The following is a 13765-nucleotide window of genomic DNA, read 5'->3' on the forward strand; positions in this document are numbered from 1 at the left end:
AGGGATCAGGTATTGTATCACAGGATACAATCAGGTCAATCCTCCTCCAGATGCCTGTTGGGAGATGCTCTGGTTCCTCTGTTAGCACATGTCCCAGTGGGCTGGACCAGCCTCAGCTGCTCTGCACTTTAGGGGGAGGTTTTCTTTGCACCGAACGTTTACAAGTGCCCTTCTGGACCTTCAAGCAAGGTGCTAGATACAGGGCTACTATTTATGGCTATGAACGTCTCCTCAGTATGATGACTACTAGCTGCTCTAGCTAAGCATATAAAGTTAGTACTAGCCTATGTTCTTAGAAGAGAATACTTAAGCCTTAAATCTGTGATCGTTGATGAACAAGTTCTTAGCAGTAGTCAGCTCTACAAAGACATACTGATTGCCCAATCAAATGATCTTGCTCCTGAGTCAATTGATAACTGTGCTCCAAGTAAAACAAGCAGGCCCACTTGGGCATTGCGGCTATGAGGCTTCTGTCCCATGCTTTAGTACATTCCCCTACTCTGACCTAGGGCTCATTTAAGATCCTGCAGCGCAATCCACATGAGCTAAGTGGGTACAAGAGGGAGTGTGGTACCAGCATCTTAACTGCTATGTTGTATAACTAGCTTTAAATGCCAGCCATACAGAAAAAATGCACTTACACATTATTAATTTGGCAGAATTATTAAAAATTAGGTAGCTGGCAATCTTGCATTCAACTTGTTAATTTCCTTATGGCTTTTTAAGGAATGTATTTTTGTTTTGGCCTGTTCACGTACCATAGTGGTTCTGTGTCACAAGTTCCAATACCAGAAACTGCATATTATTGCTCAAGAAACTTTTTACACTACAGCAAAATGTATGTTTTTAATTTCATAAATATCCACTAGAAAAGAAGACACAGGTAGATATAGATAGAAACAGATCTACCCCATTTACTCAAAGTAAGTTGAGTGCTCAGAGGTCCCTCCTGAATGAACATTCAAGCAACCAAATTTAACTTGCACAAATGCTCACCAAAAGAAAATGTTAATTGCTCAGGCTTGTGCACGCTCCCAAGAAGAGCAGGTTTATTTTTATGGGGTGGGATATTGCCTGACGCAGCAGGACAAAAGGGTTTCAAGAATTCATCATCACAGCAGTGACAGAGAAACAATTACGAGCCAGACAAAGATAAAGCGGTACACAGATACACATACATTTTGGGTGAAAGCAATACACAAAGGAAATATTCTTAATTGTTTAAAATTTTCTACTCCAGTTATCTGTCCTCTGGATACAGCTTCTCTTACCTTCCCTGCTATTCTATTACGAGGCTGATTGCTTTTGATTATTTTGATATATTGTATAGGAACCCCACCTGTGATGTGCTGGGAGGTGCTGCATAAACAACTGACAGAAGGATATTTTGCGTCCCCAAAATGTTTACAATATAAATCAGTCTAAGCAATATAAATACATCTTATGTGACTAGGCCAACTTGATCGTCTTCTCATCTTGACACAGAAATACACTCATCCAAAAAAGATCAGAAATAAGTGTGGTTGCCTGGTCTGACCAATCACAACTAACCTTTTCACCTTGCAAAGATCCATCATGTTTTATATTCATGCAATAACTACATGAGTCCTTTCAGATAAAACAAATCTGTTCCTCCACTCTATTTATTCATAACATTTAGCATTGTACTGCCTGAGAACAAGAAGTATACATACGGCAAACACACAAGCAGTCAGAAAGACTATTTTTTGATCCCCAGCCTATAATGTCATGATTTCTTTTTTGGTTTATTATGAAAAAAAGCTGTTGTATCATCCTATGTCTTGTATACTGTTCTGAACAAGGTGGAACAAAGTCAGTATTGTGCCCAAAGAAAAAAATTCCCCAGAAACGGATTGAACTTCAAAAAGCTGCTGCCCCATTCTCCCCAACACTCACAGACTTCTGCAGCGGTAGCAAACTGCTTTCTCTGAAGTAGAGAGGAACCCTGGATAACAGAAGGTCAAGTCTTTCAAAACTATGATAAATTCCACATTTTTCAGAAGAGAGCACAGAGCCAGTGTGGCCTTGGGATCACTTTCGTTATAAATTTTGGAGGAACTGCTTTGCTCCATGGTTATTCTATAATCAGTTTCAACCCTCCAAAATTTCCCCTATTATTCTCAGTGGCCCTGCGTTTTGTGGCACATAAAACTCCAGGTTCTGGCCTCAGCCCATAGGATGAATCACTGCCTCCAGGCTGCGGCTTGAGGCCAATGCCATCGGGATGCTCTGAAGCCACAACACGAGAAGTTAGGCTAGTGGCAGAGCAACACAAAGCTAAAGTTTTAAATCAACAGAGCTAAGGCTCAGATATTTTCTTCTTTCTGATCACAATGTCCTGTATTTAGCAGAGATTTAATTTCAGACAGTTATCCTTCATTAAGTAACTTGGCTGCTTCACACCATGGATATTTGACCATGGATATTGTGTGCTTTCAGAAGAAAGGGAATGGAAAGAAGTTTGCCACACATGAGCCACTGGTGAAATCCCTGCCAAGCAAATACTATCAAGTGAAATGCAATCTGCTTGTGCACATTTACGTTTTGCAGAAGAGGCAGCTAACTTATTCAAATACACTATTTTATGACAGATAATCCTCACCCGAATGATTCCAAATGCTTTTAGCGTGACAGAAAGACTTCTATACATTATTACAATCACAAGATTTCTAATCTCCATCACTTTTTTATTACATTGCTTGTGGGGATGATTCTTGAGATACAGTAAAGGAAACAAAAATATCTTGCATCGTTTTTTGATATTTAACTACTTGTGGAAGGAATCCTAAACCAGCAGCGTTCCATATTTGGTCAAAAGCATGCAAGATGAAAGCCTCCCTTTCCTAAAAACAGTTAATTATAAAGACAACATTTCCTGAACATCCTAAACTTCTTTCAAATTTCATAACAGGCCAAGTCTGGTTTTACTATGTCTAGAAAGATACATCCAATTATAGTCCATACATGATATGTAACAGGAATTAAAGAGGTGAGAAGCCAAGAGCCAAGTCAGGTAAAAAGTTCAACTGTTGATAAAAAAACAAAAACAGGTAAAGCAGTCATACAATCCATCTGAACCACTTTTCAGATCTCATTTATTTTTATACTCGGGTCTCTTTATCCTGCACTATGTGTGTACAGCTATCTCGAGTGTTATCTATGCTTAGAAATACAAGAAACTTCTCATGATGGAAAGGCACCATCACTGGCAAAGACTTGTTTTGACATTATAGTTTAAACCAATGGAGCAAATGGAGTAGCCTGCCTAAAGAAAGCAACTTTTTGACACTACTGAGTCTTCATTAGGATTTTTGCTAGTGTAATTATGTTTATTAAGGGAAGGATTTTTCATCATTCCTAACCATAAAAGCTATGAGAGAAAACAGAGAAATCATAGGACAAGCCTAAAATACGTAGAAAGTAGAATAATGTAAGGTCACTTTGTACCTCTGGTTTGAAATATAACACATTGCAGTGCTGATCCCTGTTTGAAGAAATCACTGAAGGCACCCATAGTCATGGTCTTGCCTGTGGCTGTCTCCATTCAACCAGGGCTGCTTGTGGCTTTTTCTTTGTAGACTACAGACACATCAAGAGACAACATAAGCACCCACGTTCAATCTTACCGCCTGTATTTTGGACAAAACTTTCAGGTTTACAATTAATGCTTGCCTTTCTGCTTCCTGTAGCTACTGGGCTTTCCAGATATGGTGACTCTACAGAAACAGATAAAACCTGACTGGAGGCGCTTCTGGCAAAATTAAGAAACATCGAGTGTGTCATTTGTTTTCTACAGGCATCTTTTGGAGTTACGGGGAAGGTTACATAATGCACTACCCATTGTTTGTAATAACCTTGTACCAGAAAGCAAATATCAACAATACATAACGACGGTGATTAAATCTTCATCACGGAAGTACAGACCTGAGACCGTAAAGCACCGTTCCATCTGGGTGGAGGCGAATCATTCGATTCTTCACGGTAACGCCATGCACAAATGATTTCTTGTCATTTAAGAAGTAAGTGTCAGGCACCCAGAGTTGATCTGCCACTCGGTTATCAAGCGTGAGGTTGAGAGGTATGCCAGCGTAAGCCAGCCTCTTATCTCTCCAGTACTGTTGAAAATACATAGTCAAAGTGTAATCCTGGTGAGGAAAAAAAAGAGAAACATGACAGTCAATCATACTTGGCGTAACTAGCTTATTTTGCTGTTGGTTTAATTCCATTTTAAATATTTCTATCACTTATTAAATAATTCTAATCTAGTATCACTTATTAAATAATTCTAATCTAGTATCACTCTAGTCTAAGGGAGAATTTAAAATCTTAAGAAATTCAGCTATTATTGGTATGTTTTGTCCTGCTACTCCATTTCTTTCATTTAGTTCCCCTGACAACTATCCGAAATTATGGTGTTTGTAGAATGATAAATGAGGTAATAGGTAAATACTGCGATCTTCCCCATTTTTAAAACCGACAGCTGAATGCAAAAACTTTCACAGTATTTTGAAGTAGTATGCAAAATTGTTTTTGAACAATAAACTGTAAAGATGTTGTCTATACATGTGCCTTTATGTGAGACTGCACCTTGCATAACATAAAGATTTTCTCATCAACAGGCTACATCGGTACTTAGAAGAACAGTAAATTGCAGTAAACTCCTACTAATGTCAATGTCTGGGTTTCATAACTTTGTCACTTAAGGTTCATGGTGTCTCCTAAGAGCTGTGATCACTAACATAAGAGCCTAAACATGGATACAGAAGCATAAAACATCCATTTAAAAATTCTATATTTCATTTCAGAATTTGCTAACTTGACATGGTCACGTCATAATAATGTTATGTTGAAACACTTTGAAAGTCTCAGACAATAGGCATTCATTAGCTTCATGGTATTATTAAACAAAAAATATGGGAATGTTTTAAAGTTAAGTAACAAAAAAATTGAAAAAAACAATAATCACATGAAATAGCAAAATTTCCTGTTAGGAAAGAAGAGCCTTTGGCCTTTCATTCCCTCATAACTTTCAAAGTATGGAAAGACATTTTCTTTTTTAGAAAGCCTGTTTTTATGCATGAAATAAAAAAGGTGAGTATCTGAAAATAATACTCTCTTATATATGGACAGTAATGTTTACAATTAAAACATTGGGTTTAGGTCTGATAATATTGTCATATTTAACAATGAAAAAAACAAGACGGCAAGTACAGGCCATTAAAACACTGATTTTCAAATTACAGAAGTGCTCTAAAAGACAAAACTCTTCATGAAACTCTTCACAAAGCACTGAGAAATCTATGTGATCTCCAAACACATTTAAATATTTAGCAGCAGGTGTGCAAGCCACAGGATACCTGCATTTGCATCTGGTTCTACAAGCTGGTGATGCAAATCCCCTCAGGCTTGCTGCTTGTTTGGGAAAAGGATGCTCAGGATTTCTAACTACGGCTGTTGGGAAGGGTCTATTCTTGTAATGGGTTTCGTGTGGAGACAACCCAATTTCAGGCACTGATCCTGCCCTGCTTCCCTCATGCCCTCCAGCCTTTCCTTGAAATCAAATGAAACCTGAGCGCACCTTTCACACCCAGAGCCTTGGCGTTTTTTATTCAGTGATTCATCCTCTTTAATGAGGGAGCTGCTATAGCTTTAAGAAATCAATTTTAATTGCTTAGAAAAATAAATCATTATAGATATCAATGACAAGCTGTTCCCATTTTAGGAAACTAATAGGAGACCTTTGAAACCAAAAGGGCCCGGTGATGGGAGAAAGGAGCTTGTATGGAACTGCCTGGAAGGAAGGTCATCCTTCAAAACTCAAATCCAACACGACTGCTCAGGAGAACATGCTCCGACCTTTTGGTTAGAAGCTTTCTTTGGTGGGACTAATTGTCCCTGCTCATCATGGAACAAGGTACATGCCACACTGGGTGCAGTTGCCTTGCTTCCCGTAGCATGTCAGGAAGACCACATCTCTCCTCATGTTCTCTGCAACCAATTTTCTGACACTGACGGATTAGAATGAATACCCTCTACCAGCTCCGTCTTGCCTTAATTAAAGCTTGTTTCTATTAACGTTCAAAATTTGCTATGTGCTTGGCTTCTATAATGGTTTGCACATCAATGTCAAGAAACTGGGGATTGTAAAAGCTGTGGACACATCAGCAGTACACCAAAAGCTCACTATGTATAAATGCACAATACACACACAAAATAATGCAAAACAGAAATAAAGAGATGGGGTGGCACTGCACAGCATTGAAAGAAGTGAAATAGCTAGCCCTAGAATATGAGAGAAGCAGTACATTTGAGCAGAAGAGAGCTTTAGGCTGGCTTCCTTTTTCCTTTGGCTTGAGATACAATTCATGTTAACAGCTAATGAATGGAGTAATTAACTAGCTAAGTAAAACATATGTAACAACACATGCAGTAATAGTCTGTCATTTTATTTGTTTATTTAACTATGGCAGGGAACAATGGAGAAAAAAGTTTACAAATTGCACACAGCCACAGCAACATCCAGCAAACGTCAAGAACTTTCAGTGGCTTGACTGAAAGACAAACTTTCAAAATACATCCTCTGAGGTACAAATTTCATTAGTACGTTCTCAATTAACCTTGACTTCTTATTTCATCTTAACTCTAAATAAAAAACACCTACCTATATATCTGCTAATGTATACAACTATATTTGCACGTATTGAAAGCAAAGATACCCCAATAAGTTATTTCAAAAAGAAGTACATTATTGCATGCGAAACACCAGTTTATTCACACTTCTTTGCTGGGGATCTACTAAGGAAAAAGCTCAAGCCACATCTTCTGCAATGGCAATATACTGTCCAGATGCACTGACGCGTCTGACTAACCCAGCTCTCTGCACTTTGAACAACAGGCAAGGCACAAATAGAGTGCCCGAGCAAGCATGTGTGCTACCACACACCTTGAAGGATCACTGTACACTTGTGCTCTGTCAGCCTGACCTGCTCTGAAGGCCATGGGATAGAAAGAATGAATACGAATCATGCTTTTTCACCATCACACTTTTTCCGATCACCTCAAGGCAAAAGGCAGCAGCAAACTCAAATTAGAACTACACTGCAACTCCTTGGCTGTGCAAGGAGCGATGAAGTGAGCAGGAAAGGCCAGTTCCTTAGGGCGGCTCTACAAAAGTCACCACCAACAGAACCTAAGCTTATTTAAACCCGTAAGGATGTCAGCTCTCATTCTTTCATTAGCTAATTTGCTAGGCTTTGTACCCATAAAGGAAGTTTTCCCCCTTTCTACGCTCCAGAGGGAAATGCAAAGGTGGTTTGAGTGTGGACTGGAAAAATGCCCTAGGTATTTGTCAGGTAAAATGAGAAAATGGACTTTTACCCCTAGGTAAGCAGCCTACAAAGTTTATTAAGGGCTATCTTCCTCCAGGGGAGCTTATGGTGACTAGCACTGATATAGAGGCCAAAGGGTAGATGTCTAAAGCTAGAAGAGATTAATCCCACTACAGCTACTGTATTAGGGTGCTATTATATGTCAAAGATGACACAGAGTTGCCAGCTTTAGGAAATTCTAACTACTGCACAGAGCAGTGGACAATTTTCTCAGCAGCAAAGACCTCCATAAATCATAATTTTTTTCCCACACAATACCATGCCACATTCAAGGTCCCCCTTTCACCTCTCCAGTTCCTCACAGTAATAGACGCTTCAGGTGGAAAATGGTAAGAAAATCACTCAAAGCCCTGAAAGAAGGACAAACCCAGTGCTTCTGAAGTACAGGAGAAATGTCCTCAAAATAGGAAAAGCTAGGCTGCAGAAGAAACATGAGCTTTCTTTTGTATATTCAAAGACCATGAAACATCCTACAAGGACAAAGAACAGTGACGAGCATCCCTTGACTTTCTAGCACTGCCACGGTGCCACTAATGTAAGGAAAGGCACACAGAAAGGTGTGCTGGTGTTTTTTCAACATAATTTCCCCCTGAGGAAAAAAAAAATAAAAGAAAAAACTCAAATAGTAGGTAATACTAGGGAAGGAACTTAGATACAATGGTAAAGAGGCCTCTATCGCAACGGAGCATAATGTATCTGTATTCTTTGTGTGTATTAGCTGTGATTTCAAAACATCTGAAGCAAGAATTATAGAGACTTAGAAATACTATATGATGCTAACCTTGTACAAAAAAATTTTTAAGCGTTTTCTACATGATATTTGTCTCTTCACATACTGAACATACCATGTAGGAAGCACGCTATGATTTAACTACAAAGCCACTTCAGAATGTGCTATAGTATGCTACTCTACAGTACCTAATGCACTGGCTATAGGACTAACGAACAATAAATAATACTATGCTGCAATACGAACAGCAAACGATAATTTGTTTTCTATTACAGGGTTTGTTTTTTCTCTCCTCCACCCAATAAAAGGGAAAGAAAAAATTAAAAATATCGTTTACTCATCAAAATAAAATTAACAGCATTGTATCAGCAATAATGCTCTAAAATTGACTGTCACTGTTTACAGTCTTGGTGTGTTATCTATCAAGGATGTTAAAGTTTTCCATTAGCTGAAAAAATCTTGTGTTTCTTCAAAATGACTACTAGATAGAACACTATAATTAATAATTATGATGGAATACTGTTCATGTGGCAGTTATAAAAAGAATTTATTCATGCAAAACAAAAATAAATATATTGAAAGTTACTGTAAATATTGGAAAAAGTTATACAAAAAACTATTCTGCTGCCTGGGAGGACAGCCTTGTATCTACTTGAAGTGCAGATTCCTGTCTTAGATTTGCATTTGAATCTAAATTCCCATCCTGGTTTTCTTGACCAACAGACAAATGTGATTATTACCATTGGCTTGTGGATTATTTATTTTGATGAGTTAATAAAGTAAATACTCATTCAGCAGACAAACAGATGTGTTGAAAATCCATGTCTTAGTCTCCATATAACTTCAAGGTCCCTTTCCTCAACTTCTACATAATTTCAAAACTTAGATATGGCTGCTGTAGTGTAAGGAGCTATTTCTGAAGCATTGATGATTGAGTTACATTCTTCCCAATCAGCCCAAAGTGAGTTGCAAAGCCAAACTCATAAATCCTACACTTTGACAACATAGCTGTAAATCTGTCCCCCTACTATACACAGAAGACAACTGAGAAACAGATTCATGGACACATTAATTCACGTAGTTAAATATGAACATAATAAAGACATATTCAGAAAGGCTAACCTTAGGAAGTCAGAATTTACCAGCAATAATAGTCTGCTGTGTGAGATGATCGCTTAATTTTTTTTCTCAGCATTCAAAGTTTTCTAAAAGGTTCAGCAACTTTCATATTCAAAAAAAAAGCTTTATTGAAGAAAAGATTTATTAAAGAAAAATTTCCATTACATTTTACCTGTTGACATTTTGATTTGCCCAATGTCTAAACTACATATTACTTATTTAATTGTCAGTGAATGGAGAAAATCACCAAACTCTGTCCTTCTGCAAAGTCTTCTACAAGAAAACTGCCTGATTAGAACCTCTTTGGTGTTAGATGTAGTTCATGAGCAGCCTGAGTGAAGGAGATTTGTGCATACACTCAGACACACACATCCACCCTACCCCTCCAAAGCACCTTCCTCTAATGTTTCTTGGTCTACATGCAGTTATACTCAATATTCATCTCACCTATAAGATCCTGATCCAGGCTTCTCTCTGGCACCACTCAAAAAACCCTATAATAATGACCAGTTGAAAACACGGCACATATTTTCCCAAGCATGTGGCTAAAATACTCTTCTGTTAAGAAAATGTAATACTAAAGCACTGATTTCAATTACACTGATTTCACTGTGACCCTCCATATATCCATGTTCTCTTGGCATCCTTTGTACCAAACTGCCATGATTTTTTTCCTCTTTTACTGAAACACATGAGGATGGTGTTATAAATAAGGAAATATTTAGCCTTCAAGAAACCATTTGATGCCAAAACCTAAAGTTTTCCAAATAAATGTATGATTACATGGGTCTTTCCTGCCCTCTTATACCCTTTGCCACAAGAGTTTCCATCTCCAACACAACCACAGTGCCTTCTCCGAAGAGCCTGTTCCCCACTGAGCATCTCCAGGTGCTCCAAGGAGGGTTGCCATACCAACCAGCGCTTGGCTTTCTGCAGGCAAAGGGAGCACGGTTGACATAGCAACCGGCCAAAGCAGCTTCTCCCCAGCTTTTCAGGGACAGGTGTTGGTCACTGCAACAGAAATTAAGCTTCTTAACAGGAATGAGGGGAGCAGCCAGGCACCCTTGGTGGGCACTGCCCCATGGCACCTTCCTGCCATGGCCACAGGAGCTTACTACTCAAAAGCTGGGTATTGGCTTTTCTCTGTATGTGTTCCTCTGCCCACAACAAACTGACAGGGATGCCTTCCCGCTCTTGGGGTGTTCTCTCATCCACACATCAAAGGACGCCAGCTGACAAGGAAGCAAATGCTTTGTCTCAGCTTTGGTAGGCAAATACAGAGAGAGACAGAAGAAAGTTCCTGCAAACACTTCAGGGATGTAAGTCAGGGCAATAAGAAGTCAGTCTGGACTATTTAATCCCTGACAGATGGGGGTGGGGGAAGAATACTTAAATATATTTCTTCTCTGATTCAGAGTATCACAGTTAGTGTATCACAGCATCACAACACCATAGGCTTCTCAGTAGTCAGGAGTTTCTATTCCCAAAGGGCTGATCAAAAAAAGACTAACATACACCTTTACACATCAGGGGTATCATATTCTCTGATCTGGTGGCAGAAAGCTAGTTAAAAGAAGTATGGTTTTTCACTACACCCCTAAAGATCTGTCCAAAGATTAGGTGGCAAATTGCAATCAAAATCCACTTGATGATGGACAGATACAACAAAAAATTCAACATCTGAAGAAGCCCTCCTAAACAAGAGGAATAGAAATAGAGATGTCAAATGTTTAGATGTTATACTTCAAAACTCTGAAAGAGATCAAGTCAGAAAAAAATCCACCAAACATCCTGGAAAAAAAAAGACTTATAAGAAAGAAAAATAATCCTACGCTTACTGAGGCACAGAACTTGCTTCATGAAGCACAAATGTATTTATTTTAAAGCTGACAGGACCTCAAGACAACAGGTACATTTAATTGCACTAATTGAAATCCTGCTAACAACCTACCGGGAAGAAAAAAAATCAACCTTTATCAGCTGTCAGATGGTTCCCACGATTGAGGCAGCTGACCTTAGAGAGATGGGAACTGACAACTAATGGATTGTGCCTCCTACACAGTAGCGGGATGTGCCACAAGTGAGTTGGAGAAACAAGCTAGCGCCCTAAAATCTTAAAGCTATGGTTTGGGTTTTCTTCAGTTATGAGATACGAACAGTGGCTAAAAAATTGGGATCTACCAGGTACCCATTTTCGAGAATGAAGGACTTCTCACACTTCTACTTTGTTCTTTCAATAAATATTATCAGCTTATGTCTCTCTTTGGTATTACTTGAATTATCAATAAAAATCTGGAAGGAAACACAAAACTCAAAGGAAACCCTATAAGTTGAAATTATTTGTCACATTTGTTCAGGTCTTCCTACTTCTTAGACTATTGCATGCATAATTCTTTTACTGTTTGCAAGGTGCTCCAGGACAGCAGGGATGGAGTTAGTTAAGACCCTCCATAGTTCTTTTTCCTCTTCTATTTCACTAGATACACAGATGTGTTTCAAATAATGTGACCATACATATACAGTTCCATGCCCCTCTTATTTGCTATGATTAAACATGAAAACCCTCCAAAACAATTTTCAGTAAACCCATATATCAGACCAAAAAGTCTACAATCTTTTTGTCACCATGGAATTGCAAAAAGACCTTTCTAAAGGCACTCCAGAACTCGTATGATATGTTTTTAATCACTCCAGCGTTCAGGAATAAAACAAAACTATATTTAGAAACAGAGAGCTAACGGAAACATACCCTTGAATGAAAAATGAAATGCATATCTGTTCACATCCACACTTTTTGGTTAAAAAAAGGAATGTTTACTCCACTGTGGGGAGAACTTTTTAAATTTTCTCACCTCCAAACCTATTCATTTGCTGTCTGCAGGAGCCAGCCAGTCTCACTGGCAGTAGAGCAGCAAGGCTGATGCCCAGATTTCTACTTGCTGTCTGTGATTATCTGAACCACCAGATATTCTTACAGGAAATCTCATTCCAGACAGACACCACGAACGAAATGCCCCTTGAGAAAGAGAGTGGGAACACGCTGGCCATCAAATGCTTTTAAAATGCGTAACTTGAAACATGATCTGTGTATTTTTCAGTATCGCAGCATACACCATTTGGGTATGCCAGGCCTGGGGGGCATCCCCAGATCTTGTTGGCCCTGCTGGTCCCCTGGGGCTCTTCCTACCCTGCCCAAAGCCCAGGACCCCATGATAGACCCCCAAGGCCATCAGACCCTGCCCCAACGATGCTGCAGCAGGGCTGATCTCCATCTCCCCACAGCCCTGCCCTGCCTGGCCATGGGGCCCTGATTCAGGCCCACCCACAGGGCCATGTCCGGGCCTTGGCCCGTCCCCATCCCCATGGAGGTGCCCGATGCCCAGGGCTGGGGCTGCCCTGGTGCCCCCGGCTGCTCTGCGCCTGGCTGGGGGTGGGACAGGCCCTGGCTGCCAGCCCCTGTCGTCCTGTCCTCCATGGGGAGCCACCACCACCACGGACACCGTGACAGGGTGTCCACAGCAACTGTGTTTTTTCATATGTAAATGGGCAGTTCATCTTGACCAGGATGTTAGGTGTTCATTTTTAAGGAAGGAAATAAACCCCGCCATGGCAGCGGCTTGGAACTAGATGATCTTTAAGGTTCCTTCCAACCTAAACCATTCCATGATTCTATGATTCTATGAAACTAGAAGAGATTTCTCTGCAATGGCTGAGAGTTGGAAAGGTGATCAGCAAACTGCCCTGGGCAGCCTATTCCCTTCCCTCCCAGGCACGTTACTTAGGCTGCCAGCTTCCCTCACTTCACCCTTTCACTCTATCAGCAATGCTAAATCCAACTTTACGTCTTGCAGTCACAAAATTGGGATGCATGCTAAGTCAAAAGGAAAACTACGCATTTGCTAAGAACTCATTACTGCGGGTACGATAAACTCATCACGTGCCACAGCTATGCTCATAAAACTTGGTAAAGCGCAAAATAAATAAATGGGTAACAAAAGCCAAAAGCTGCATCCGGAGGAAATATTACAGCGTACGTGATATTCAACCCCCACACAAACCTCTTGCTGTACAGAGACTTGCAAAAGAAGTGGAAAAGAGTGTGCCCCAGCCAGTGCCGTTTAAAAAATTAGGCTGTGAGTGATTTTAAAGGCAAATGTCTTGCTGAGGGAGCGTCTCCCCTCCTGCACATGACCCGAAAACCCTGCAGAGATCTGCTAATAGCTTCTGGAACCAGGGAACCAAAATCTGTCACTGTGTAAAGAAAAATGAGGAAGGTTTCAAACTGTAATGCTGGCTGGCTCCTGAAACCACAAACAGGATGGTCTAAACAACCGACATGAAACATGTATTTATTCACAAATATTCCAGTTTTAGTATCTGGATTTTTTGAAGCAGAGTTCTCTGATGACAGCAGGTACTCCCAGGGTTTTTTATCTACTTAGGATACTTAGAGCAAAGCTGATCCTGTAGTGGATAATGTGTTGGTTACTTTCCCCTTCATGTGAAT

The 13765-nt window shown here is 39.8% G+C and overlaps 1 protein-coding gene across 5 annotated transcripts in view; it reads right to left on the reverse strand.

Moving 5' to 3' along the window:
- Window positions 1–13765, reverse strand: part of GABRB3 (gamma-aminobutyric acid type A receptor subunit beta3) — a 196441-nt gene that overhangs the window by 29350 nt on the left and 153326 nt on the right. For all 5 annotated transcript variants that reach the window (XM_054205675.1, XM_054205685.1, XM_054205713.1 and 2 more), the window contains one exon: window positions 3946–4166. In XM_054205675.1, the coding sequence (XP_054061650.1) occupies window positions 3946–4166 (221 nt within the window). Of the gene's footprint in view, window positions 1–3945; window positions 4167–13765 lie in introns of those variants that run through there.

This window comes from Rissa tridactyla, chromosome 1 (genome assembly GCF_028500815.1).
Source record: "Rissa tridactyla isolate bRisTri1 chromosome 1, bRisTri1.patW.cur.20221130, whole genome shotgun sequence".
Lineage (NCBI taxonomy): Eukaryota > Metazoa > Chordata > Aves > Charadriiformes > Laridae > Rissa > Rissa tridactyla.